The 26,186-nt window shown below is 46.8% G+C and overlaps 1 protein-coding gene across 5 annotated transcripts in view; it reads right to left on the bottom strand.

The window, feature by feature from the left end:
• Positions 1–26,186, bottom strand: part of LOC134910124 (protein Mis18-alpha-like) — a 294,627-nt gene that overhangs the window by 121,860 nt on the left and 146,581 nt on the right. For 4 of the 5 annotated variants that reach the window (XM_063917795.1, XM_063917797.1, XM_063917793.1 and 1 more), the window contains exon 3: positions 196–318. The exons of the other annotated variant lie outside the window; for it this stretch is intronic. In XM_063917795.1, the coding sequence (XP_063773865.1) occupies positions 196–318 (123 nt within the window). The remainder of the gene's footprint in view (positions 1–195; positions 319–26,186) is intronic. 5 annotated transcript variants of the gene reach the window in all.

Raw genomic sequence — 26,186 nt, 5'->3', positions numbered from 1 at the left:
GGAGTTCCCAGCATCCACTAGGACGTCAGAGAAAAACTTTCACCCGCAGGAATACCTAATTAACACAACTCAACTACAGTTTGGCGCATAGGTGTCCCTACAGCCAAAATACAACGTAGTAGATAAAATGGAAGCACAGTACAGAAATGCTTGTATGACACAAGCCTTAACAATGTATAGTTTAATCCATCTTACCGTTTAATAGCACTCCAATCTAAACCAAACAAACCACACTTGTAGTCCAGGTGTTTTTCGGTTTTTGAGTAAAACCTTCCAATGGTTGAAGAGCAGCATTTACAGCGCAGAATTTGAATAGTGCTAATGATTGGAAAGAAAGCAGATTTAAAAAAATAAATAAAAAAATAATAGTTAAAAATAATCTGGTGATCAGTCATGGGAAAAAAAAAAAAATATTGAATTTAAGAATGCCCACCACTATACATTTAGTTTTTTTAATACTAATTTTACATATATTAACATGTAGAGAAAAGGAACAGGGCATATAAAGACACTCCATGCAGCTGCAAAACACAAAACATGCCACAAAATTTGCAAAATAGAAGCAAATATTCACTAAAAGGTTGCACGTATGGCAAGTGTTTGGTGAATTAAAAAATAAATTAGTATGGGAGTAGTGAATACCTAGAATGTCTGAGGTTCTAGACTTCAGTACGGAGATAAGAGCTCCACTTTATAAGAAGGGGGACACATTGTCTGGGAGTTTTTGTTGCTACCTAACTTTTTTTTTCTATTTATTTGTTTTAACTATTTTGACAAGCAAGATAGTTACCAGCAGTCTGAGCACTCCAGAACCCAACCACATCACTGATTTTGGTACTGGGGCTTGGATTTGTAATTGCAGGTTACCTGCTCATTTCTATTTTTTGAATGTAGAAAATCAGGATGTAGATTTGTGGCAGGTTAGGTTTGAAAATGGCAGTGGTGCTACAAGTTAAGAAATTCTATAAATTCTAATTTTATAAATCTGGTAGACCAATCATGCCAAAAAGTTACCTCTATTGTGCACAGAAATAATATTTTTAATAAGTACAAAAGTATGAACAAATACTACAGCAATAGGGCTCGCATTTAAAAAAGCAGAAACCGAACGGATAAATTCATGGCAAAAATAGGATTTTAATACCTACCGGTAAATACTTTTCTCCTAGTCCATAAAGAATGCTGGGGACTCCAAAAGGACCATAGGGTATAGACGGATCCGCAGGAGACATGGGCACACTAAAAAGACTTTTACTGGGTGTGAACTGGCTCCTCCCTCTATGCCCCTCCCCCAGACCTCAGTTATAGGAACTGTGCCCAGGAGAGACGGACATTTCGAGGAAAGGATTTTTGTTAAACTAAGGGCGAGAAACATACCAGCCCACACCACAAACATACCGTACAACCGGAGTGGCAGGAAACCAGTTAACAGTATGAACTAACAACAGCAGCAAGCGGAATATAACCGATACACAAACCTTGTGTAACCAAAAATAACCAGTATCAATACAACTGCAAGGAACAGTCCGCACTAGGACGGGCGCCCACCATCCTCTACAGACTAGGATAAAAGGATTTACCGGTAGGTATTAAAATCCTATTTTCTCTTACGTCCTAGAGGATGCTGGGGACTTCAAAAGGACCATGGGGTCTATACCAAAGCTCCAGACCGGGCGGGAGAGTGCAGACGACTCTGCAGCACCGATTGAGCAAACATGAGGTCCTCATCAGCCAGGGTATCAAACTTGTGGAACTTAACAAAAGTGTTTGAACCCAACCAAGTAGCTGCTCGGCAAAGGTGAAGGGCCGAGACCCCTCGGGCAGCCGCCCAAGATGAGCCCACCTTCCTGGTAGAATGGGCCTTTACTGACTTCGGCAACGGCAGCCCAGCCGAAGAATGAGCTTGCTGAAACGTATTACAAATCCAGCGTGCAATAGTTTGCTTAGAAGCAGGATTTCCAATCTTGTTGGAAGCATACAGGACAAACAGAGCCTGTCTTCCTAGTAAGAGCCGTTCTGGCGACAAATTTTCAAAGCTCTTACATCATCAAGAGATTTTGGGACCGCTACAGCATACGTAGCCACCGGTACCACAATAGGATGGTTTATGTGAAACGAAGAAACCACCTTCGGCAGAAATTGTTGACGAGTCCTCAATTCCGCTCTATCCGAATGAAAAATCAAATATGGGCTCTTGTGAGACAAAGCCGCCAACTCGGACACTCGTCTGGCAGACGCCAAAGCCAAAAGCATGACCACTTTCCAAGTGAGAAACTTTAACTCAACCTTACGCAAAGGTTCAAACCAGTGAGACCTAAGAAACTGCAACACCACTTCAAGATCCCACGGCGCCACGGGTGGCACAAATGGGAGGATGGATATGCAGCACTCCCTTCACGAAAGTCTGAACCTCAGGAAGGACAGCCAATTCTTTTTGAAAGAAAATAGATAAAGCCGAAATCTGCACTTTGATGGAACCCAATTTCAGACCTGCATCCACGCCTGCCTGCAATAAATGGAGGAAACGACCCAAGTGAAACTCCTCCGCAGGAGCTGCTTTGGTTTCACACCACGACACATACTTTCTCCAAATACGGTGATAATGTTTTGCCGTAACCTCCTTCCTAGCTTTAAGGAGAGTGGGGATGACCTCCCCGGGAATACCTTTCCGAGCTAGGATCTGTCGTTCAACTTCCACGCCGTCAAACGCAGCCGCGGTAAGTCCGGAAACACGCATGGCCCCTGCAGTAACAGGTCCTCTCTTAGAGGAAGCGGCCAAGGATCTTCTACAAGCAATTCCTGAAGATCCGGATACCAGGCCCTCCGTGGCCAATCTGGAACGACTAGTATTGCCTGAACCCTTGTTCGTCGTACGATCTTCAGCACCCTTGGAATGAGAGGAAGCGGAGGGAACACATACACCGACTGCAACACCCACGGAGTTACCAGGGCATCCACTGCACTGGCTTGGGGGTCCCTTGACCTGGAAGTATACCTCGGAAGCTTCAGAGGAATTCCTCAACGCATTGTCACTTCTGCAAATACCTCTTGATGAAGAGCCCACTCTCCCGGATGGAGATCGTGTATGCTGAGGAAGTCTGCTTTCCAGTTGTCCACGCCCGGGAGGAAGACTGCTGACAGAGCGCTCACGTGCTGTTCCGCCCAGCGAAGAATTCTTGTGGCCTCTGTCATTGCCGCCCTGCTCCTTGTTCCGCCTTGGCGGTTTACGTACGCCACCGCAGTTATGTTGTCCGACTGAATCAGGACAGGAAGACCCTGAAGAAGGTTCTTCGCTTGCAGGAGGCCGTTGTATTTATGTGGAGACAAGATTCCTGGCTTGACCACTTTCCCTGGATACTTCCTCCTTGCGTGACTGCGCCCCAGCCTCGGAGACTTGCATCTGTGGTCAGCAGGACCCAGTTCTGGATTCCGAATCGGCGCCCCTCTAGAAGGTGAGAACCTTGCAGCCACCACAGGAGAGAAATCCTGGCCCTGGAAGATAGACTTATTTTCCGGTGCATGTGCAGGTGAGACCCGGACCATTTGTTCAGCAGATCTCACTGAAACACCCGGGCATGAAACCTGCCAAACGGAATGGCTTCGTAAGCCGCAACCATCTTCCCTAGCACTCCAGTGCATTGATGAATCGACACACTTGTCGGCCTCAGAAGCTCCTTGACCATGGTCTGGATTTCCAGAGCTATGTCCTCCGTAAGAAACACCCTCTGTAGCTCCGTGTCTAGGATCATGCCCAGGAAGGGCAGCCGAGTGGACGGGATCAACTGAGACTTTGGCAAATTTAGAATCCAACCGTGATGTCGCAGAACCGACAGGGAGAGATCCACACTTCTTAACAACTGTTCCTTTGACCTCGCCTTTATCAGGAGATCGTCCAAGTACAGGATAATTGTGACCCCTTGCTTGCGAAGGAGAACCATAATTTCCGCCATTATCTTGGTGAACACCCTCGGGGCCGTGGAAAGCCCAAACGGCAACGCATGAGGAGGGTATATCGGGACGTGTAAGTAAGCATCCTTTATGTCGACTGACGCCATAAAATCCCCCCCTTCGAGGCTGGAGGTCACTGCTCGAAGAGACTCCATCTTGAACTTGAAAATTTTCAAGTATGGATTGAGGGATTTCAGGTTCAGAATCGGTCTGACCGAGCCGTCCGGCTTCGGTACAACAAAGAAGCTCGAATAGAGCCCTCCCCCCCGTTGGGACAGGGGAACCGGCACAACGACCCTCTGTTGACACAGCTTTTGTATCGCAGCATTTACCACTTCTTTCTGGAAGAGAAACTGGCAAGGCCGACACGAAAAAGCGGCGGGGGGGGGGGCATCTCCTGAAACTCCAGTTTGTACCCTTGGGACACTATGTCTAAACCCAAGGATCCAGGGCCGATTGAAACAAGACCTGGCTGAAGAATCGGAGACGGCCTCCCACTGGCACGGACTCCCGCAGGGGAGCCCCAGCGTCATGCGGTAGATTTGGTAGAGGCAGGGGAGGACTTTTGATCCTGGGAGCCTGACACGGCGGGCGACTTCTTTCCCCTTCCTCTACCCTTTGAAGCGAGGAAGGATGAACCCTTTCCTTTTTTGTATTTATTAGGCCAAAAGGACTGCATCTGATGATGAGGTGGCTTTTTCTGTTGTGTGGGAACATAAGGAAGAAAAGATGACTTACCCCCAGTAGCGGTAGACACCAGGTCAGCAAGGCCGTCACCAAACAAGACACTACCTTTAAAAGGGAGAGCTTCCATATTCTTCTTGGAGTCTGCATCAGCATTCCATTGATGAATCCACAGCGCCCTCCTGGCCGAGACCGCCATGGCATTGGCTCTTGATCCCAAGAGGCCAACATCCCTCGCCGCATCCTTTAGGTAATCTGCAGCGTCCTTGATATAACCGAGAGTCAAAATAATGTTATCCTTATCAAGGATATCCATATCAGAAGCCAAATTATCAGCCCACTTAGTAATAGCACTACTCACCCATACCGACGCCACAGCAGGTCTGAGCAATGCACCAGTATTAACGAAAATGGACTTCAATGTCGTCTCCAGCTTGCGATCCGCCGGACCCTTGAGAGCAGCCGTGTCAGGAGACGGAAGCGCCACCTTCTTGGACAATCGTGATAGAGCCTTATCCACATTGGGAGACGACTCCCATTTGTCCCTGTCGTCAGAGGGGAAAGGATATGCCATCAAAATTCTCTTGGGCATCTGCCACCTTTTGTCAGGTGACTCCCAAGCCTTTTCACAAAGTGCATTCATTTCATGAGAGGGAGGAAACTTCACCTCAGGCCTTTTCCCTTTAAATAAGCAAACCCTTGTGTCAGGAACAGCAGGTTCCTCAGAGATATGTAAAACCTCTTTGAGAGCTACAATCATGTACTGAATACTCCTAACAACCCTCGGATGTAAGGAAGCCTCACTGAAATCGACATCAGAGTCCGTGTCGGTATCTGTATCTGCCATCTGGGTAAATGAACGCTTTTGTGACCCTGAGGTGGTCTGTAACTGAGATAAAGCGTCCTCCATGGATTTTCTCCATGTTTGTGTCAGAGAATCAGATTTATCCAGCCTCTTGGACAATAAAGCCACATTTGCATTCAGTGTACTCAGCATATTTACCCAATCAGCAGTCGGCTGTGCCGACAGTCACTCCCAAATCCCTCTCTGCGCCCCCAGTAACAACCTCCGGGGAGGAACACTTAGCCTCAGACATGGCGACACGTAGTACAGACACACCCACCGGCCAAAAACAAGGGGACAGACCCACAGGGAAGCCTGTAGAGAGGAACACAGAGGGAGTATACCAGCTCACACCCCAGCGCCCATATACTACAAGAAAATAATGTGTCTGGCGCTGCAATATATATAAAAAAAAAAAAAGCACCAAAATTCATGTGCCCCACCCCCCGTTTTGCTCCCCTTCCAGCGCCCTGCACCCTGCGAGTGCCGTTGGTGTAGTGTGTGGGAGCATGGAGCACAGTGCGACCGCTGCGCTGTACCGTTACTGAAGTCTTCGGTTCTTCTAATACTCACCCGGCTTCTGTCTTCTGTGAGGGGGGTGACGGCACGGCTCCGGGAACAAGCAGCTAGGCGCACCAAGTGATCGAACCCTCTGGGGTGAATGGTGTCCAGTAGCCTAAGAAGCAGAGCCTTTAACTAAGAAGTAGGTCTGACTTCTCTCCCCTCAGTCCCACGATGCAGGGAGCCTGTAGCCAGCAGGTCTCCCTAAAAATAAATAAAACAAAAGTCTTTCTAGAGAAACTTAGTAGAGCTCCCCTAGTGTGTGTCCAGTCACTCCTGGGCACAAAGTCTAACTGAGGTCTGGGGGAGGGGCACAGAGGAAGGAGCCAGTTCACACCCAGTAAAAGTCTTTTTAGTGTGCCCATGTCTGCTGCGGATCAGTCTATACCCCATGGTCCTTTTGGAGTCCCCAGCATCCTCTAGGACGTTAGAGAAAAGCTATAGTTAGCAACCATCAATGTTTCTGGTGAGATGAAAGTACCTTTTCCATAAAATTCCAGGTTTTTAGTGGTTGCTGCTTCCAGATGCCCATCTGATGGCTGTTTGAATTCAGCTGATAAAACCTGTCAGTGGTGTCTGCAGCATGTACTGTAAATTAGACTAAAAAGTACTGGAAGTGCTTCCAGGTTGCTTACAATAAAGGACACTGTCTGTATATGAATCTAGCTTGCTCCCTAACCACTGGGCTTCCAGATTGGTGGTAATTTATAAAAAAGATGATTTTCATTCTCATCTGTAAAATCTTTTTCCATGGGCGGGACACTGGGATTATGCTGGGTATAAGGGAGCGGTGGAGACTGGGTACCACACAGTTAAACTTGTTTTACCAGCAGCACAGGCTCCCTTCTCTATTATACCCTGTCCCCAGCTTAGAGGACCAGTTAAGTTAAAAAGCCCAAGGGGAAGGAGAAGACACAGTGGTGGTAAAGTAAAAAAAAAACAAAAAAAAAAACAGTGGTGGTGAGAAGGAACTAGTAACAAGCACAAAACCCTGCAAGTCAGGTGCATCACAGTGGGCGCCCTGGGATCACCCTGGGATGTCCCAAAGCTCCTGTGGGTCATTCCATATCAAATCTAACTTAAAAAAAAAAAAAATTACTGACCCTCTCCGATTTTTAAGAAATTTGGTGTACCAGTAGGATGGGGGAAAAACTAATCTACACCAAATTTCAGCATCATAGGTTAGATATTTTTGGAGATGGAGCCATTTAAAAATGACGACAATATGCAAATTTACTGCTGCAGGGGTCTTTTCGTTTGCCTATATCTTGAGTTCTAATTAAGACAGATGAAATTAGTGTCATTTTGAAGCTTATGACTAGATCTTTTCACTTCAATTTTAATTTAGTAAGGTAGTACTAAAAAAAGTTTAATAACTTTTGACCTCAAGTTTTTAAAATAGGGATTTTTTTCTTTCAATTTTTCTTTAAAAAAAAAAAAAAAAAGCCCTTATATATCTTCTAAATGTGTACCAAATTTCTATTTGGGTCTACTATAGGATGTTGAGCTAATTTTTTTTTTTTTTTTACCAGCAGTAATTTAAAAAGGTTATTAAATACCAGTAGGTTAATTTTAACAATAAATGGTAATGCAGTTATGCATACAATATAATATACACATTTCATAGATTGTTATAGGTTAAAGGGTTAAGTAACAGAAAATATAAATGTGGTTAGAATCAAAACCGAAACCAAAACTTTAAATACAACACTGCTTGTAGTTGTGTAATAACAGTGTTATAGGCTGTGGTTCCAAAATAAGTCATTCAGAATGGAAGAGTAAGGGTGTGTACACACGGTGAGATATTTTCTGTCGATTTTAACTATATAGTCAAAATCGCAAGAAAAAGTTAATGCAGATCGCAAGGTGAAAGTCACTTTGCGATCCCAATGCACGATCCCGCCAGGTCGGCATCGCAAGAAAAGATAGACTGTGCAGGCAAGTCAATCCTTGCTAGATCGGTGTACTATCTAGTTCATCTCACATGTCAATGACATCTCACATAAGCCAAAATCGTAATCACACATTGCTCAAGAAAAGTTAGTCAAAATCTGTGCTATCTGGGCTGCGGGGAGTTCAAGGGAAATAGCAAGTGAAAATCGGGCATAGCAAGGATCTCACCGTGTGCACACCCCCTTAGTTTATATGTTGTAATCCATTTGGGAGAGAAAATCATTCTTCAAAAAAGAAAAGAAAAAAAAAAAAAAAAAAAAAAACTTACGACCAGTTTTGAAGTAGATGTGTGATAAGCTTCCCGATTCAGGAATTACGTTGGGAAGCAAAATTTGTGACCAGTGTAGGAAGAAAATTGCATCAGTTAATGCATCAGATTCCAGTGAAGAAGTGGATGTAGTTCAACCTGGACCTAGTTATCAACAAGACTCAGACAGGGACATTGAATACGAGAATGATGAAGTATTAACGTCCTTAAATAAAAGCTTGGAAGCAATTGGAGAGTCCCCTGTTAGGAATAAACTAAAACAAAAATATGAAAAGGAAAAGCTTCAAAAGATTGGCACTGCTGTGAAAAGGAAATTATTAAAATTAGATACAGATGATGGCAATGATTCAGAATTGCAGTCCGCAGAATCAGTTGAAAGACAAATTTCAATTATCCATAAATAGAATAGAAAAGGTGCAAATCCTGACTGTGCTTCCAAAAAGCTGGAGTATTAAAAAAGTGGAGGAAGAGTTTGGTGCATCCAATTTTATGGTTCGTGTAGCTAAAAAGCTTGTTAAAGAGAAAGGTATAGTTTCCGGACCTAATCCAAAACCAGGGAAGGTGCTGACAGAAGAAACTGCAAATGTCAGAAACTTTTATGAATCTGATGATATAAGTTGCATCGTGCCCGGAAAGAAAGACTTTGTTTCGGTAAAAATGCCAGATGGAAAAAAAGAGTTCATGCTCAGAAACTGTTGGTTTTAAGCAACTTAAAAGAGGCGTATACCTTGTTTAAAGAAAAGTTTCCGCTGCAACGTCTAGGGTTTTCAAAGTTTACAGAAATTCGGCCCAAACAGTGAACCTTAGCTGGAGGAAGTGGTACAACATTCAGTGTGTGTCTGCATCATCCACCAGAATGTCAAACTCATGATATTAGGTGCAAAGATTTCTGATTTGACATCAAAGGAAGAGATCCCATTGAAATCGTATAAGGACTGTTTGGTGATGATAATATGCAATCCTCCTCAGCCAGCATGCTAACCTTAATGAGTGTAATGAATGTGAAGATGCTAACAGCCTCAAACATTTTAAGGAACAGTTGAGGCAGTTAATGGATTACAGCATGATGGATAATATTTCTTACAAACAATGGATCTCTGTTGACCGTTCTAATCTTGAGACTGTTATGCATTCATCTGATGACTTTCTGGACGCTTTTTGTGACAAGTTACAAAAATACTGTTGCGCCATTCCTTCACTGCCAGACAACAGTCGTCTTTTCAAGCAGACCTTAATTTAAGTTTGCAACCAGGGGAGTTTTTGGTAATCTGAGACTTTGCAGAGAACTATTCGTTTGTACTGCTAGACAAAGTACAAGGTTTCCACTGGAATAACGCACAAGCTACTCTTCATCCTTGTGTAGCATACTTCATAGATGAGGCAGGGAGTCTTCATAGATGAGGCAGGGAGTCCAGTTTTGTTATTATATCAGACAGCCTTCACCATGATACTGTTGCAGTTCATTTATTCCAGGGGTTACTCAAATTTTCTTAATGAAAAGTATTCTATCGTTACAAAGATCATTTGTTTCTCAGATGGAGCTGCCTCAGTATACAGATGGGTACACATTTATCTTGACCTTTAATAGGATTAACTGAGACTGGCCAGTCGGACTTAATCCCCTGCTGTATTGTTCTCTGTATTGTATTGCAGCTGAGAATAGATGAATGGTTTATGCTAACAAGTCATGTTGTGCCATAGCGCAGAAAACTAGTCAAGATAACCGTGGACCCATCTGTATATTAAAAAACAAACAAAAAAAAAATTGAAAGAATTTCATTAACCTTTGCTGTCCCGAGCAAAACTTTGGAATTCCAGCAGAGTGGCACTTTTCAGCCACCTCCCATGGAAAATGGGCATGTGATGGAGTTGGTGCCAATGTGAAAAGATTAGCTGCACGAGCCAGTCTCCAAAGGCCGTACGATCAACAAATAATGACATAATGACACAGGCAATTGATTGATTGGGCCGTTGAGAATGTTCCAGCTGTCTCTTTCAAGTACGCCAGTTCAGCTGACCACGAGGCAGAAGAGACGTTCCTGGAAGCTCGATTTTAGCAATCCCGCACAATTGCTGGAACCCAGAAACTACATTCCTTTATTCCCTTATCAACAACTACTCTGTCAACTAAAGTTTATTCCTACACTACATCTTCGAAAGTGGAACGAGTTTTACTGGAGGATGAAGTAGAATTTAAAGACATTAAAGGATTTGTCACTTGTGTGTATTATACAGAGTGGTGGGTAGCATGTGTTCTTGACATAGATGAAAAGTACGTATTAGTAAAGGTCAGCTTTTTCCACCTACAAGGACCATCCCCATCATACAAATACCCAGGGAAACCAGACATTCTTCTAGTTCATCGTTGTGATATACTAACAACAGTAGACCCAATGACTACAACAGGACGCGTGTACACCATTACAGAAAGAGAAACTGTCTGCAACTTCAAAACTAAACTCATGGAAAGCATGAACAAAACCTGATCTGTTAGATATATTAAGGTTATATTGCTGTTTTTCAAAACTTTATAATACACTGTCTGCAAGTGAGAATTTTGTTTAATTTAGCTGCCTGCTTGTCAACAAATTATTGTTATAGCATTATCCCATGGGAATCCCAAAGTGAAATTTGGTACATGTTTAAATGAAATATGGGAGAACTCAAAAAAAAAAAAAAAAATATGTATATATTTTTTTAAATATCCCTATTGAGGTCGAAGGTTATTAAACTTTTTTTAGTACTACCTTACTAAATTAAAATTGAAGTGAAAAGATCTAGTCATTAGCTTCAAAATGACACTAATTTCATCTCTCGGCCTTAATTAGAACTCAAGTTACAGGCAAATGAAAAGACCCCAGCGGCAGTAAAATTGCATATTTTGTTCATTTTTAAATGGATCCACCTCCAAAAATATCCAACCTATGATTTTTGAAATTTGGTGTAAATTTGTTTCTCGTCATACCTAACAAGCAGAGCAAATTTCATTGGAATCGGTGATGTTCATGAAAATGGCTGTGGCGATTTGATGTGGAATGACCCCTGTGCAGAGAACCTGATGCCCGAAATCCGCATCAGTGGAGGCAAATGAATCAATTTGATGTAAGTATGGGTAGAGGACCATGTAGCCACCTTACAAAGCAGAGAAGCCAAGTGTGCCCAGGGCCTACATGCAAGAATGGATAGACACTGCTCTGTCCCAGGAAAGGGCAAATCTTGGCCTACTAGAACTACAGATTTTCCTTGGGGAGGAACACCCACTGAACGCTGATGTTTAGTAAGGCCCCAAGTGAAGCATCTCCTGAGACAGTCATGGTGGATTTCCGCAAATTGATGATCCATCCGTGAGACTGGAGAAGGTCCACAGTGCGGTGGAAATAGTCCTGAAGAACATCCGGAGATTGGGCCAGGAGAATCAGGTTGTCCATATAAGGTAGTATGCTGACACCCTTGCGTCTGATATCCGCTGCCTTCACTTGAGTGAAAACATGGGAAGCCATGGAAAGATCAAATGACAATGACTGGAATTGGAAGTGTTCCTCCCTTACCACAAACCTGAAGAAGTGCTGATTGTCCTGAATGGGAATATGCAAGTAGGCATCCTGGATATCAAAAAGGAGGCCATGAAATCCCCCGGCTCCAGAGCTGTAGAAACTCCATACAGAACTTTGAAAAAACAGGATTTTCTCGTAGTCCATAAGCGATATTGGGGGAAACTAGTATGATGGGATATAGACGGGGTCCAAAGGAGCCAGTGCACTTTAAATTTCTTCTTCAACTGGGTGTGCTGGCTCCTCCCCTCTATGCCCCCTCCCACAGGCAGTTATAGGTAAAATAGTGCCCAAAGGAGTAATGATCCTTCTCTTAAGTATGTCCTAACGAGTGGTGAGATTTACACACCAGCACACCACTAACATAAAACAACCAGCAACAGCTGAACAGGTAACCGTAGAAGAGATAACCTGAAGAAAGTCAACTCACTGAGGTGGGCGCCCAATATCCTTTATGAACTACGAGAAAAGGATTTACCGGTAGGTAATTAAAATCCTGTTTTCTCTAGTATCCATAAGGGATATTGGGGAATCTAGTACGATGGGGACGTCCCAAAGCTTCCAGAATGGGCTGGAATGTGCGGAGATGTCTGCAGCACCGCCTGCCCAAACTGGGAATCCTCTTTTGCCAGTTTATCAAACCTGTAGCACTTCACAAAGGTGTTCTTCCCTGACCGTTAGCAGCTCGGCACAGTTGCAAGGTCGAGACTCTACGGGCAGCCGCCCGACCCCACCAATCTTAGAGTGGGCCTTCAGAGACTGTGGAACAGGTAAGGTTGCCGACACATAGGCCTGTTGGATAGTAAGCCTAAGCCAACGACCAATGGACTGCTTTGAAGAGGACAACCCTTTTTCTGTGCATCATAAAGCACAAACAAGGAATCAGTCTTTCTGATCGGAGCCGTTCTCTTAACATAGATCTACAAGGCTCGCACAGCATTTAATGCCTCCAGAGGAGCAGAAGTGCCAGAACTTGACTGAACAACAATAGGTTGATTGAAGTGGAACGCAGAGACGACCTTCGGCAAGAACTGCTGCCTAGTCCTGAGCTCCGTTCTGTCCTCATAAAAGACCAAGTAAGGGCTTTTACACAATAAGGCCCCCAATTCTGAGACACACCTAGCAGAAGCCAGGGCCAATAACATCCCCATCTTGCACGTGAGGTACTTATCTTTTACAGTCATCAGAGGTTCCAACACTATATTCAAATCCCAGGGGGCCGTGGACAGCACAAAAATGTGAAGCACTCCTTGCAAGAAGGTTTGAACTTCTGGCAATACTGCCAATTTCTTCCGGAAGAATAGAGAGCTGAAATCTGGACCTTAATGGAGCCCAGATGTAAGCCCTTATCCACACGAGCCTGCAGGAAACGTCCCACGTGGAACTCCTCAGGCGGATACGTGCGGTCCTTGCACCAAGAGACACATCTTCTCCCGATATGATGATAGTGTTTTGACGTCACAGGTTTCCTGGCCTGAACCATGGTAGCAATAACCTTTTTGAAAGGCCCTTGTGAGTTAGAATGTTCCGCTCAACCTCTCTGTCGTCAAACAAAGCCGCCTTAAGTCCAGGTAGATGAACGGACCTTGCTGAAGAAGATCTCTTCTCAATGGCAGAGGCCAAGGGTCTTAGATGGACATGTCCAGAAGATCCGCATACCATGCCCTCCGAGGCCAATCCGGGCAATCAAATTGCCTGGACTCCTCGATTCCTGATTCACTTAAGCACCCTTGGGAGCAATGGAATCGGAGGAAACTGGTAGACCAGCCGGTAAGGCAGAGGCAACATCAGTGCATACACTGCCCTGGTCTAAGGGTCCCTGAGCAATACCAACAAAGCTTCTTGTTGAGTCGAGAAGCAATTGTGTCTTTTTGTGGGCAGCCCCACCGGTCAATGATCTGCTGAAACACCTGATGGTGAAGCCCCCACTCTCCCGGATGGAGATCGTGACGATTCAGGAAGTTCGCTTCCCAGTTGTCTACTCCCAGAATGAAGATTGCGGACAGTGCTCTTGCATTTCTTTCTGCGAAGATAAGTATCTTTGACACATCTCGCATGCAGGCCCTGCTTTTTGATCCTCCTTGTCGATTGATGTACGCTACTGCCTGAATCAGAGCATTGCAGATCGCCAAAAGTTCCAAAATGTTGTTCAGAAGGAGGACTTTGTGGGCTGACCACCTGCGCTGGAACTGGAGCACCCTGGGTGACAGCTCCCCATCCAATCCTGAATCCCGAAACTTCGGCCTTCCAGTAGGTTGGAGGACTGCAGCCACCACAGAAGGTAAACCCTGGCCCGAGATGACGGCTATATTATCCGGCAACCATCTTCCCCAACAATCTCATGCAAAGAAGGATGGATATTCGAGAAGGCCAGATAACCATGTGGACTATCTCCTGAAGTGTTCTCGCTTTGTCTTCTGGGAAGAACACTTTCTGGCCAGTGTCCAGCAACATTCCCAGGAACAGGAGTCGCTGAGTTGGCTCCAGGTGGGACTCCTGTAAATTGAGGATCCACCCATGGTGTGACATAAGTTGGATAGTGTGGTCGATATGGAGCAATAAAAGCTCCCTGGATCTTGCTTCTATCAAGAGATCATCCAGATAAGTGACGATATTGATCCCCAGGACCCAGAGTTGGATCATCATCTCCGCCATCACCTTCGTGAACACCCTCAGAGCTGTGGACAGGCCAAAGGGTAGCGCCTGGAACTGGTAGTGATCATTCAGAAGGGCAAACCTCAGGTAAGCCTGATGAGGTGGCCAAATTGGGATACGGCTATAGGCGTCCCTGATATCCAGGGAGACCATGAACTCCTGTTCTTCCAGACCCGCAATCACTGCTCGCAAGTATTCCATCTTGAACCCGAAAACCTCTACTAAGGGTTCAAGGATTTCAGATTCAAAATAGGTCTAACCAAACCACCCGGTTTCGGTACCACTAACAGGTTGGAGCAATAACCCTTGCCATGTTATTGCAGTGGCACTGGAACAATGACTCGGGACTGGACCAATTTTAGGATAGCCTGTTGCAGCATAACACGCGTATCCCTAAGAGCTGTTAAGCTTGACATGAAAAATCTGTGGGGAGGAGCACCCTCGAACTCCAGCTTGTAGCCCTGAGAAATGAGCTTTTGTACCCAGGTATCCTGGCAGGAACTTTCCCAGATGCGGCTGAAGTGATGCAGCCGAGCTCCCACCACGAGATCCCCTCGGGATGGGCAGGCACCATCATGCTGATGCTTTAGTGGAAGCTGAACTGGTGCTTTGTTCCTGGGAACCTGCAGCTGCTAGCTTTTTTGCCTCAACTCTGGTGCCTCGTGCAGCGTTTGAGGCACCTCTGGTTCAAGATCGAAACATAGCGGTCCGAAAGGACTGAGTAGATGGCCCCGGGTAGCCGGTGGGGCCCCAGAGGGGAGAAACATGGAATTAACCGCAGTAGCTTTGGAAATACAAGAAACCAATTTCAACCCTGAATAGCCACTCCCCTGAGAAAGATAGAGACATCACACCACATTACGCTTGGAATCTGCGTCCGCTATCCACTGGCGCAGCCATAAAGCTCTGCGCACCGACACGGTCATGGCAGTAGTAATTACATTAATAGTGCCTATCTCTTTTATAGAGTCGAATAGGACGTGTGCAGTATCCTGAATGTGTTTGATGTATGTGTCAGAGGAACCATACTCACCAGAGACATATCCCCCGTGAGGCTCTCTTGAACTGGCCCGCCCAGGTGTGAATGACATGTGTCAACCAGCAACCCACTAGCACAGGTCTTTGTGATATACCAGCTGCTGTGGAATAGACTTCAGTGTAGTCTTCTAGTTTTCTATCTCCAGGGTCCTTCAAAGCCGAGGAGCCAGGGACCGGTAACACCACCTCTTTAGACAGGCGTGAGACAGACGTCAACAGCCGGGGAATCTTCACAGTTTTTCCTGCCTTCAGGAGAAAAGTAGGATTTTAATAACCTACCGGTAAATCCTTTTCTTATAGTCCGTAGAGGATGCTGGGGCCCACATTAGTACCATGGGTATAGATGGGTCTATTATGAGCCATTGGCACTTTAAGAGTTTGAGTGTGTGGGTTGGCTCCTCCCTCTATGCCCCTCTTACCAGACTCAGTCTGGAAACTGTGCGTGAGGAGACTGACAACTTTGAAAGAATAATTTCACACAGATAGCGGCAAGATTAACACCAGCTCACACATACAAGACAAACCAAGCTAACCAGCTTGAAAACTCAGCAACGGCTGAACAAGATTACTTAACCAAGTAACAAAACAGTACTTAACCAAGAACTAAGCAGTACTGAACTAATGGGCCCTACACATTTATCGATCGGCCGCAGAGCTGCCCAACGGCGGATACGGCCGACCCAGGGGGGCAGTGACGGGGGGGGAGTGAAGTTCCTTTACTCTCCCCGTCACCATAGAAGCGCAGGCAAATATGGACGAGATCGTCCATATTGGCCTGCATGCACAGTCGACGGGGCACCAGCGATGAACTAGCGCTGGGCCACGCATCGCTTGAGCCTCCACACTGAAAGATATGAACGGTATATCGTTCATTAATGAACGAGATCATTCATATATTTCAGTCAGATCGACGAGTGTGTAGGGCCTAGAAGTAACCACTGCAGAATCAAGAAGCGCTGGGTGGGCGCCCAGCATCCTCTACGGACTACGAGAAAAGGATTTACCGGTAGGTAATTAAAATCCTATTTTCTCTTACGTCCTAGATGATGCTGGGGTCCATATTAGTACCATGGGAATGAACAGACGCTCCCAGAAGTGGAGGGAGAGCGCGGAGGCTCCTGCAGAACTGATTGACCAAATTTAAGGTCCTCAGAGGCCAAAGTATCGAGCTTGTAAAACTTAGCAAACATGTTTGACCCAGACCAAGTAGCCACTCAGCAAAACTGCAAAGCAGAGACACCCCGGGCAGCCACCCAGGAAGAACCCACCTTACGAGTAGAGTGGGCCTTAACAGATTTTGGACACGACAATCCTGCCGTAGAATATGCATGTTGGATAGTGAACCAGATCCGGCGAGAGATCGTCTACTTAGAAGAAGACACCCAAGTTTCCTGGGATCAAACAGGACAAAGTCTGATTTTCTGTGACGAGCACGACTCTTCACATAGATTTTCAGAGCCCTTACAACATCAAAGGACTTTGACGGAAGTGAGGAGTCAGTAGCAACTGGCACCACAATAGGTTGGTTGATATGAAAAGCCAACACAACCTTTGGAAGGAATTGCTGACGCATCCAAGGCTCAGCTCTACCTTCATGGAAGATAAAATAGGGGCTTTTACAAGACAAAGCCCAACTCCGAAACACATCGAGCAGAAGCCAAGGCCAACAAAGTGACAGCCTTCCATGTGAGAAACTTGACTTCAACCTCCTGTAGAGGCTCGAACCAATCCGAGTGGAGGAACTGTAACACTACGTTAGGATCCCAGGATGCCGTAGGCGGCAAAAAGGGGGGCTGGATGTGCAGAACCCCTTTAAAAAAAGTCTGAACCTCATGGAGGGAAGCCAGCTGTTTTTGGAAGAAAATGGATAAGGCCGAAATCTGGACCTTTACGGATCCCAACCTCAGGCCCATATCCACACCTGCTTGCAGGAAGAGGAGAAACCTTCCCAGTTGAAACTCCACCGTAGGAAACTTCTTGGATTCACACCAAGATACATACTTTTACCAAATGCGATGGTAATGTTTAGACGTTACTCCTTTCCTAGCCTGTATCAGGGTAGGAATAACCTTGTTCGGAATGCCTTTCCGAGCCAATATCTGGCGTTCAACCTCCATGCCGTCAAACGTAGCCGTGTTAAGTCTTGTTAAGCGAACGGCCCCTGTTGTAACAGGTCCTCCCGAAGAGGAAGAGGCCTTGGATATTCCAGCAGTAGACCCAGAAGATGTGTACCAAGCCCTTCTGGCCAGTCCGGAGCAATGAGTATTGCCTGAACTCTTGTTCTCCTTATGAGCTTTAGAATCCTTGGAATGAGTGAAAGTGGAGGAAACATGTACACCGATTGGAACACCCACGGAGACACCAGAGCGTCCACTGCCACTGCTTGCGGGTCGAGGCCATCATGACTATCTGGGGAACCCCCCCCAAAGATGTGTCACTTCTGTGAACACCTCTGGATGGAGACCCCACTCTCCTGGATGGAGACCGTGTCTGCTGAGGAAGTCCGCTTCCCAGTTGTCCACTCCCGGAATGAAAATTGGCGACAGCACCAACGCATGTTTTTCAGCCCAGAGGATGATTCTGGTTACCTCTGACATTGCAGCACTGCTCTTCGTTCCGCCCTGTCGGTTGATGTAGGCCACAGTCGTTACATTATCCGACTCTACTTGAATGGCTCGATCTCGCAGAAGATGTGCCCTTGGAGAAGACCGTTGTTGACGGCTCTTAGTTCCAGAATGTTTATTGGAAGAATGGATTCCAGACTTAACCACCTTCCTTAGAAGGTTTCCCCAAGTGACTGCGCCCCAACCACTGAGACTTGCGTCCGTGGTTAGAAGGATCCAGCCCTGAATCCCGAACCTGCGGCCCTCCAGAAGGTGAGACATTTGCAGCCACCAGAGGAGTGAAATCCTTGCTTTCGGCGACAGTCGTATCCTCAGGTGCATATGTAGATGAGACCCCGACCACTTGTCTAGGAGATCCAGTTGGAAGGATTGAGCATGAAATCGTCCGTAGTTTAGAGCCGCATAAGGTGAATGCACCGATGAACAGATACCCGGGCTGGCTTCAGGACATCCCGGACCATTGTTTGAATAACCAACGCTTTTTCTCCGGTAGAAACACCCTCTGCACTTCCGTGTCGAGGATCATCCCCAGGAAAGAATCTTTGTCGGCTTCAAATGTGACTTTAGAAGGCTCAGGATCCAACTATGTTCCCTGAGCAGACGAGTCGTGAGAGGAATGGACTGCAACAACGTCTCCCTGGTCGATGCCTTTATCAGCAGATCGTCCACATTTGGGATTATGTTCACTCCCTGTCTGCAGAGGAGAACCATCTCTGCCATCACCTTGGTGAACACCCTCGGTGCCTTGGAGAGACCGATTTACAGTGCCTGAAACGGATAGTGACTATCGAACAGTGCAAACCTGAGAAAATCCTGGTGCGGCGGACAAATCGGAATGTGGAGGTACGCATCCTTGATATCAGAAACTCCTCCTCATCTAGACCTGAGATCACCGCTCTCAGAGACTCCATTTTGAACTTGAACTACCTCAGATAAGGGTTTAACGATTTCAAGTTCAAAATCATCTGGTTTCGGTACCATGAAAAGGTTCAAATAGTAACCTGTGTTTTGCATTTGTGGTGGAACTGTAACAATGACCGCTGACCTTTCCAATTTTTGAATGGCTTCCTGTAGGACAGTCCTGTCAGTAAAGCTATCAAGCCTGATTTGAAGAATCGGTGAGGCAGGAGTTCTTGAAACTCCAGTCTGTACCCCTGGGATACAATATCCTGTACCCAGGGGTCCAGGCCGGACGATACCCAGACGTGACTGAAACGTCTGAGCCTCGCACCCACCAGACCGTCCTCCAGGCTGTGCAGTCCACCGTCATGCTGAGGATTTTAAGGAACCAGAAGCAGGCTTCTGGTCCTGGGAGGGTGCAGGCTTTTTGGATTTTGCACGCCCACCTCTAAAGAAAGTGTTAGGGTGCTTGGACTTTTTTGTCTTAGTGGTCCGAAAGGACTGCAATGCGGCTGACGAAAAGGCTTTCTTCGCAGAAGGTGTAGCTGAGGGAAGAAAAGGCGACTTACCCGCGGTTGCCATGGAAATCCACGCATCCAGCACTTCCCCAAATAGAGCCTGACCTGTGTAGGGTAGGTTCTCCACACTTCTCCTGGATTCCGCATCTGTCGACTATTGGAGTAGCCAGAGTCCCCTGCGAGCCGAGACCGACATGGAAGATATCCTTGCGTACCCAGGTCTTTCATGGATTCCACCATGAACCCCGCAGAATCCTGTATGTTACGTAAAAACAGTTCAATGTCAGTTCTATCCATTGTATCTAAGTCTTTTAGTAACGTGCCTGACCATTTTACTATAGCTTTTGAGATCCATGCAGAGGCAATAGTAGGCCTTAACGCCCCCCCTGAAGCAGTGTATATGGATCTGAACGTAGTGTCAATTTTATGAACAGCCGGTTCTTTTAACGTGGTAAATCCAGGAACAGGTAAAACCACCTTTGACAGTCTGGAGACAGGTGTCAACTATGGGTGGTTTTTGCCATCTTTTTCTATCCGCCTCACGGAAAGGAAAAGCAACCAGAACCCTCTTGGGGATCTGGAATTTTTTTCTCTGGAGTTTCCCAGGACTTTTCGAATAAAACAATTAATTCCTTAGATGCAGGAAAGGTTAGCGAGGCTCTCTTATTATCTGTGAAGTAAGCCTCCTCAACCTGCTCAGGTGCTGTGTCAGTAATGTTTAACACATCTCTAATGGCCTCAATCATGAGCTGCACCCCCTTAGCCAGGGATGCCATCCCCCGAAGCACATCCCCATCACCGTGAGCCGTGTCAGAGTCGGTATCAGTGTCATTTTGCTTCATCTGGGCAAGTGCACGTTTCTGTGGGTATATGCTAGGGGAGTTTGAAGGAATAGGAACAGAACCTGACCAAACTTCCATAGACTTCTTTAGAGCCTGAGTTTCAGTCTCAGTATGAGCTACCCTAGTAGAGATCCGAGAGATCATTCCCTTAACAGAGGACAAGACATTACATTCCTGTGTACATAGAATGGATTCCTCTGGGGAAGAAATATCCTCTGCAGCATAAGACACAGAGTCCCTAGACATGGCTATGTGAGAAAGCATACACTCACCGGAAAATGTCAGACACAGTTTTCCTCCCAAGCATGCCACAGAGAAATAGAGAGCTTGGAGCCAACACACACACACACAGCGCTACCATAGGTAAATATAAAATACAACTACCTAGCACTGACTGTGTACCTTAATAGACTACACAGTAATTTCACAGCCTCCCCCCCCCCCCTTCTACCACCCCCTGGTACCGCACAGGATAGCTGGAGTTGGACAGCTCTCCCTGTCAGCGTCTCTGTACTAGATCTGCAGGAAGGGAAATGTCGCTGAATGCTCCGCTCTGAGAAACTCCGCCCTTGAACATGGCGCTGCTTACCGCTCTTCACATCTTTATACTGGCCTGAGGAATTATGCTGGCAGCGTTACCGAGGTCCCTGACAGCCTGGTGACCAGTGTATGGTATAGGCGCTGGCTCAGGGCGCCCCTCATAGCGCCGCACAGTGTACCGCTGAGCCTCCGGAGCGCAGTTAGTACTGTGCTCCCACCTTGGTGCTGCCATCTTTACACCAGCTCCCCGCTTGCTGTGGGGTCGGTGACTCACTTGCCACTGGAATCTTCTGGCTCTGTTAGGGGGTGGCGGCATGCTACGGGAGTGAGCGGTCGCCTGGGTCGGCTAACGATCATCACCCTCAGGAGCTCAGTGTCCTGTCAGCGGAGATAGTGGCCATTAACCTCTCAGGGTTGGACACCACTCCCCCCCTGTTGCCAGCAGCCTCCCTGTGCCTAACTAATAAAAAAACAACAAAACTAGAAAAACTCCTATGGAGCTCCCCTAGCTGTGACCGGCTCCTCCGGGCACATTTTCTAAACTGAATCTGGTAAGAGGGGCATAGAGGGAGGAGCCAGCCCACACTCTCAAACTCTTAAAAGTTCCAGTGGCTCCTAGTGAACCCGTCTATACCCCATGGTACTAATGTGGACCCCACTATCCTCAAGGACGTAATAGAAACATAATATAAATACCTGTTTTCACAACCGTGTGCCAGTGTACACGGGGCTATAGCGGGTCCCCCCCAGGAGGGTCCCGTATGTCGCGCCCACGTTCTGCTGCACCATGAACTGGGGGACACCCCTAGCGGGGCCCACAGTTTGTAATCACCACTGAAGTCACCTTCAGGCTATCGTTAGGGGCGTGCTGCGTTTGTGACCGTAAAGGCGCAGTGCCCTGCTGTACAACCACCTCTCAGGACGGTGGCCCTGCAGTGGGGAAGCGGCTTGGACACCTCGCAAGGCCGGTGACCGTACCCCACCTAACTACCACGGTGCAGCATACTGAAAATAAGGATTTAAAAATAAACTGAAGAAAAAAAACCTCTCTGGAGCTGCAGTAATGTGCATCCTCTCCTGAGGGCACTTTTTTCTAAACTGCCTGTGGAAGGGGAGGAGCCAGCACACCCAGTAGTAGAAATTTAAAGTGCACCAGCTCCTTTGGACCCCGTCTATACCCCATCGTACTGGATTCCTCCAATATCCCTTATGGATGCTAGAGAAAAATCGGAGGAACCTGTTAAGCAACTTAAGGTTGAGGATAGGGCGAAATAGCCATCCAACTTCTGAACTAGAAACAGGTTGGTACAGAAACCTGTACCTCTCCGAGACGGAGGAACTTGAATAATTACTTGGGAAGCCAGTAGATAACAGATGGACTCCAACAGAGCTCCTGCTTTTCATGGATCCACTGGAAGGCCTGTGGAAAAAATTAAAACATGTACTGGAGCACATTCACTGAAGGTTACAGCATTACCCTGGCACTCAATGCCTTTTACCTGGCGTCTGAAGACGTTGTCAACATCCATAAATTGGAGAAAAGCAGAAGACAGCCTCCCACACTGGGAGGTCCCAGGTGGAGGCTCACTCCGTTAAACAGCAGGCTTTTCTGCCAGCTTGGGAGTTGGACAGCAAGTAGGTCAGGCCTGTCTACCTCTGGACTTGGAGCACTTAGCAGAGGAGACTTAGAAACCAGAGGACGGACCCTTGGCTATTGCCTAGTGGACAAAAGGAGCGAAAGGTATAACTTTGCGACCTGTCTGTCGCAGAAAGAACGAAAATCCGTTTTAGATGTTGGTGCCATAGCCACAATCTGTCGAGTTCCGGCCCAAACAAAACTTCACCAGAGAAGGGGAATGCCTTGAGTGCATTCTTTGAGTCCACATCAATGCACGAAGTACAGAGCCAAACAGAATCTAGGCTACGACTGCTGATGCAGATACCTTGAAGGAGATAATACCTGCGTTAACAGCAGCCTTTCCAAGCTAAATTCCCGCTTCCTTGATATGGGCAACTATGGATACCAGCTACATGTTGCTAGTACTAGACCACGGGACTCTTCCAGGGTACCCACCCAGTTTCCCAAGTCCTTAGCCACCCATGCAGACTCAAGGACCGAGGCGTACTGTTGCACTAGCAACACTTGACCTAAGGCAGTTTTCTAGTTTTCTATCTGAGAGATCCTTAAGTGAGGCTGTATTTAGCATAGGAAGGGTAGTGGACTTCACCAATGAGCTACAGCATGTACGCGTTATCTGGAGGAGGAGACTCCTATTTAGCCTTGTTCACAGCTAGGAAAGGATCAAATTTAGAAATGCTTTTTGAAACCAAAAACTGCTTGTTGGGGTGCACCCATGCCTCTCCTAGAGGATCCTCCAGCTGTACAAAGTGTGGAAATACAGATGCCTCCTTCTTACATAAAAAATAAATAAATAAGATTTTACTTACCGGTAAATCTATTTCTCGTAGTCCGAAGTGGATGCTGGGGACTCCGGAAGGACCATGGGGAATAGACGGGCTCCGCAGGAGACATGGGCACTTTAAGAAAGAATTTAGATTCTGGTGTGCTCTGGCTCCTCCCTCTATGTCCCTCCTCCAGACCTCAGTTAGAGAAACTGTGCCCGGAAGAGCTGACCGTACAAGTTAAGGATTTTGGTAATCCAGGGCAAGATACATACCAGCCACACCAATCACACCGTATAACTTGTGATAAACTTACCCAGTCAACAGTATGAATAACAGAGCATCAGTTCAACCCTGATGCAACTATAACATAACCCTTATTGCAGCAATAACTATATACAAGTATTGCAGAAGAAGTCCGCACTTGGGACGGGCGCCCAGCATCCACTACGGACTACGAGAAATAGATTAACCGGTAAGTAAAATCTTATTTTCTCTAACATCCTAGTGGATGCTGGGGACTCCGTAAGGACCATGGGGATTATACCAAAGCTCCCAAACGGGCGGGAGAGTGCGGATGACTCTGCAGCACCGATTGAGCAAACACAAGGTCCTCCTCGGCCAGGGTATCAAACTTATAGAACTTTGCAAAAGTGTTTGAACCTGACCAAGTAGCCGCTCGGCACAGCTGTAATGCCGAGACCCCTCTGGCAGCCGCCCAAGAAGAGCCCACCTTCCTAGTGGAATGGGCCTTAACTGATTTTGGCAGCGGCAATCCAGCCGCAGAATGAGCCTGCTGAATCGTGTTACAGATCCAGCGAGCAATAGTTTGCTTTGAAGCAGGAGCACCAAGCCTGTTGGAAGCATACAGGATAACAAAGACTCTGTTTTCCTGACCCTAGCCGTTCTGGCTACATAATCCTTCAAAGCCCTGACCACATCAAGCAACTCTGAATCCTCCAAGTCAGTAGTAGCCACAGGCACCATAATAGGTTGGTTTGTATGAAAAGATGAAACCACTTTCGGCAGGAATTGTGGACGGGTCCGCAATTCTGCTCTATCCGCATGGAAAACCAGATAGGGGCTTTTATGTGACAAAGCCGCCAATTCTGACACACGCCTAGCCGAAGCCAAGGCTAGTAGCATGACCACCTTCCACGTGAGATATTTCAATTCCACCGTTTTGATTGGTTCAAATCAGTGTGATTTCAGGAAACTCAACACCACGTTAAGATCCCCAGGTGCCACTGGAGGCACAAAAGGGGGCTAAATATGCAGAACTCCCTTTACAAACGTCTGAACTTCAGGTAGAGAAGCCAGCTCTTTTTGAAAGAAAATGGATAGGGCCGAAATCTGGGCCTTAATGGAACCCAATTTTAGGCCCAAAGTCACTCCTGACTGTAGGAAGTGAAGGAAACGGCCCAGCTGGAATTCCTCCATAGGGGCATTCCTGGCCTCACACCAAGCAACATATTTTCGCCATATACGGTGATAATGTTGAGCTGTCGCGTCCTTCCTAGCCATTATCAGCGTAGGAATAACCTCATCCGGAATGCCTTTCTCTGCTAGGATCCGGCGTTCAACCACCATGCCGTCAAACGCAGCCGCGGTAAGTCTTGGAACAGACAGGGCCCCTGTTGCAACAAGTCCCGTCTTAGAGGAAGAGGCCACGGGTCCTCTGTGAGCATATCTTGCAGATCTGGATACCAAGTCCTTCTTGGCCAATCCGGAACAATGAGTATTGTTCTCACTCCTCTTTTTATTATGATTCTCAGCACCTTGGGTATGAGAGGAAGAGGAGGAAATACATAGACCGACTGGAACACCCACGGTGTCACCAGTGCGTCCACAGCTATCGCCTGAGGGTCTCTTGACCTGGCGCAATATCTCTGTGTCTTTTTGTTGAGGCGGGATGCCATCATGTCCACCTGTGGCAGTTCCCACCGACTTGCAATCTGCGTAAAGACTTCTTGATGAAGTCCCCACTCTCCCGGGTGGAGGTCGTGCCTGCTGAGGAAGTCTGCTTCCCAGTTGTCCACTCCCGGGATAAGCACTGCTGACAGTGCGCTTACGTGATTCTCCGCCCAGCGAAGAATTCTGGTGGCTTCTGACTGAATCAGAACCAGTTGGTCGCGAAGCAGGGTCTCCGCTTGACGTAGGGCGTTGTATATGGCCCTTAGTTCCAGGATGTTGATGTGAAGGCAAGTCTCCTGACTTGACCACAGACCTTGGAAATTTCTTCCCTGTGTGACTGCTCCCCACCCTCGGAGGCTTGCATCCGTGGTCACCAGGACCCAGTCCTGAATGCCGAATCTGCGGCCCTCGAGAAGGTGAGCACTCTGCAGCCACCACAGGAGAGACACCCCAGCCCTGGGGGATAGGGTGATTAACCGATGCATCTGAAGATGTGATCCGGACCACTTGTTCAGTAAGTCCCATTGAAAGGTCCTCGCATGGAACCTGCCGAAGGGAATGGCCTCGTATGATGCCACCATCTTTCCCAGGACTCGAGTGCAGTGATGCACTGACACCTGTTTTGGTTTTAACAGGTTCCTGACCAGTGTCATGAGCTCCTGAGCTCTCTCTATCGGGAGATAAACCCTTTTCTGGTCTGTGTCTAGAATCATGCCTAGGAAAGGCAGACGAGTCAGTCATAGGAACCAACTGCGACTTTGGAATATTTAGACTCCAGCCGTGTTGCCGTTACACTTCCAGAGAAAGTGCTACGCTGATCAGCAACTGCTCTCTTGATCCCGCTTTTATGAGGAGATCGTCCAAGTATGGGATAATTGCGACCCCTTGCTTCCGCAGGAGTACCATCATTTCCGCCATTACCTTGCTAAATATTCTCGGTGCC

This window comes from Pseudophryne corroboree, chromosome 4 (genome assembly GCF_028390025.1).
Source record: "Pseudophryne corroboree isolate aPseCor3 chromosome 4, aPseCor3.hap2, whole genome shotgun sequence".
In the NCBI taxonomy this organism is placed as follows: Eukaryota; Metazoa; Chordata; class Amphibia; order Anura; family Myobatrachidae; genus Pseudophryne; species Pseudophryne corroboree.
This window is presented reverse-complemented; position numbering and strand designations above follow the sequence as displayed.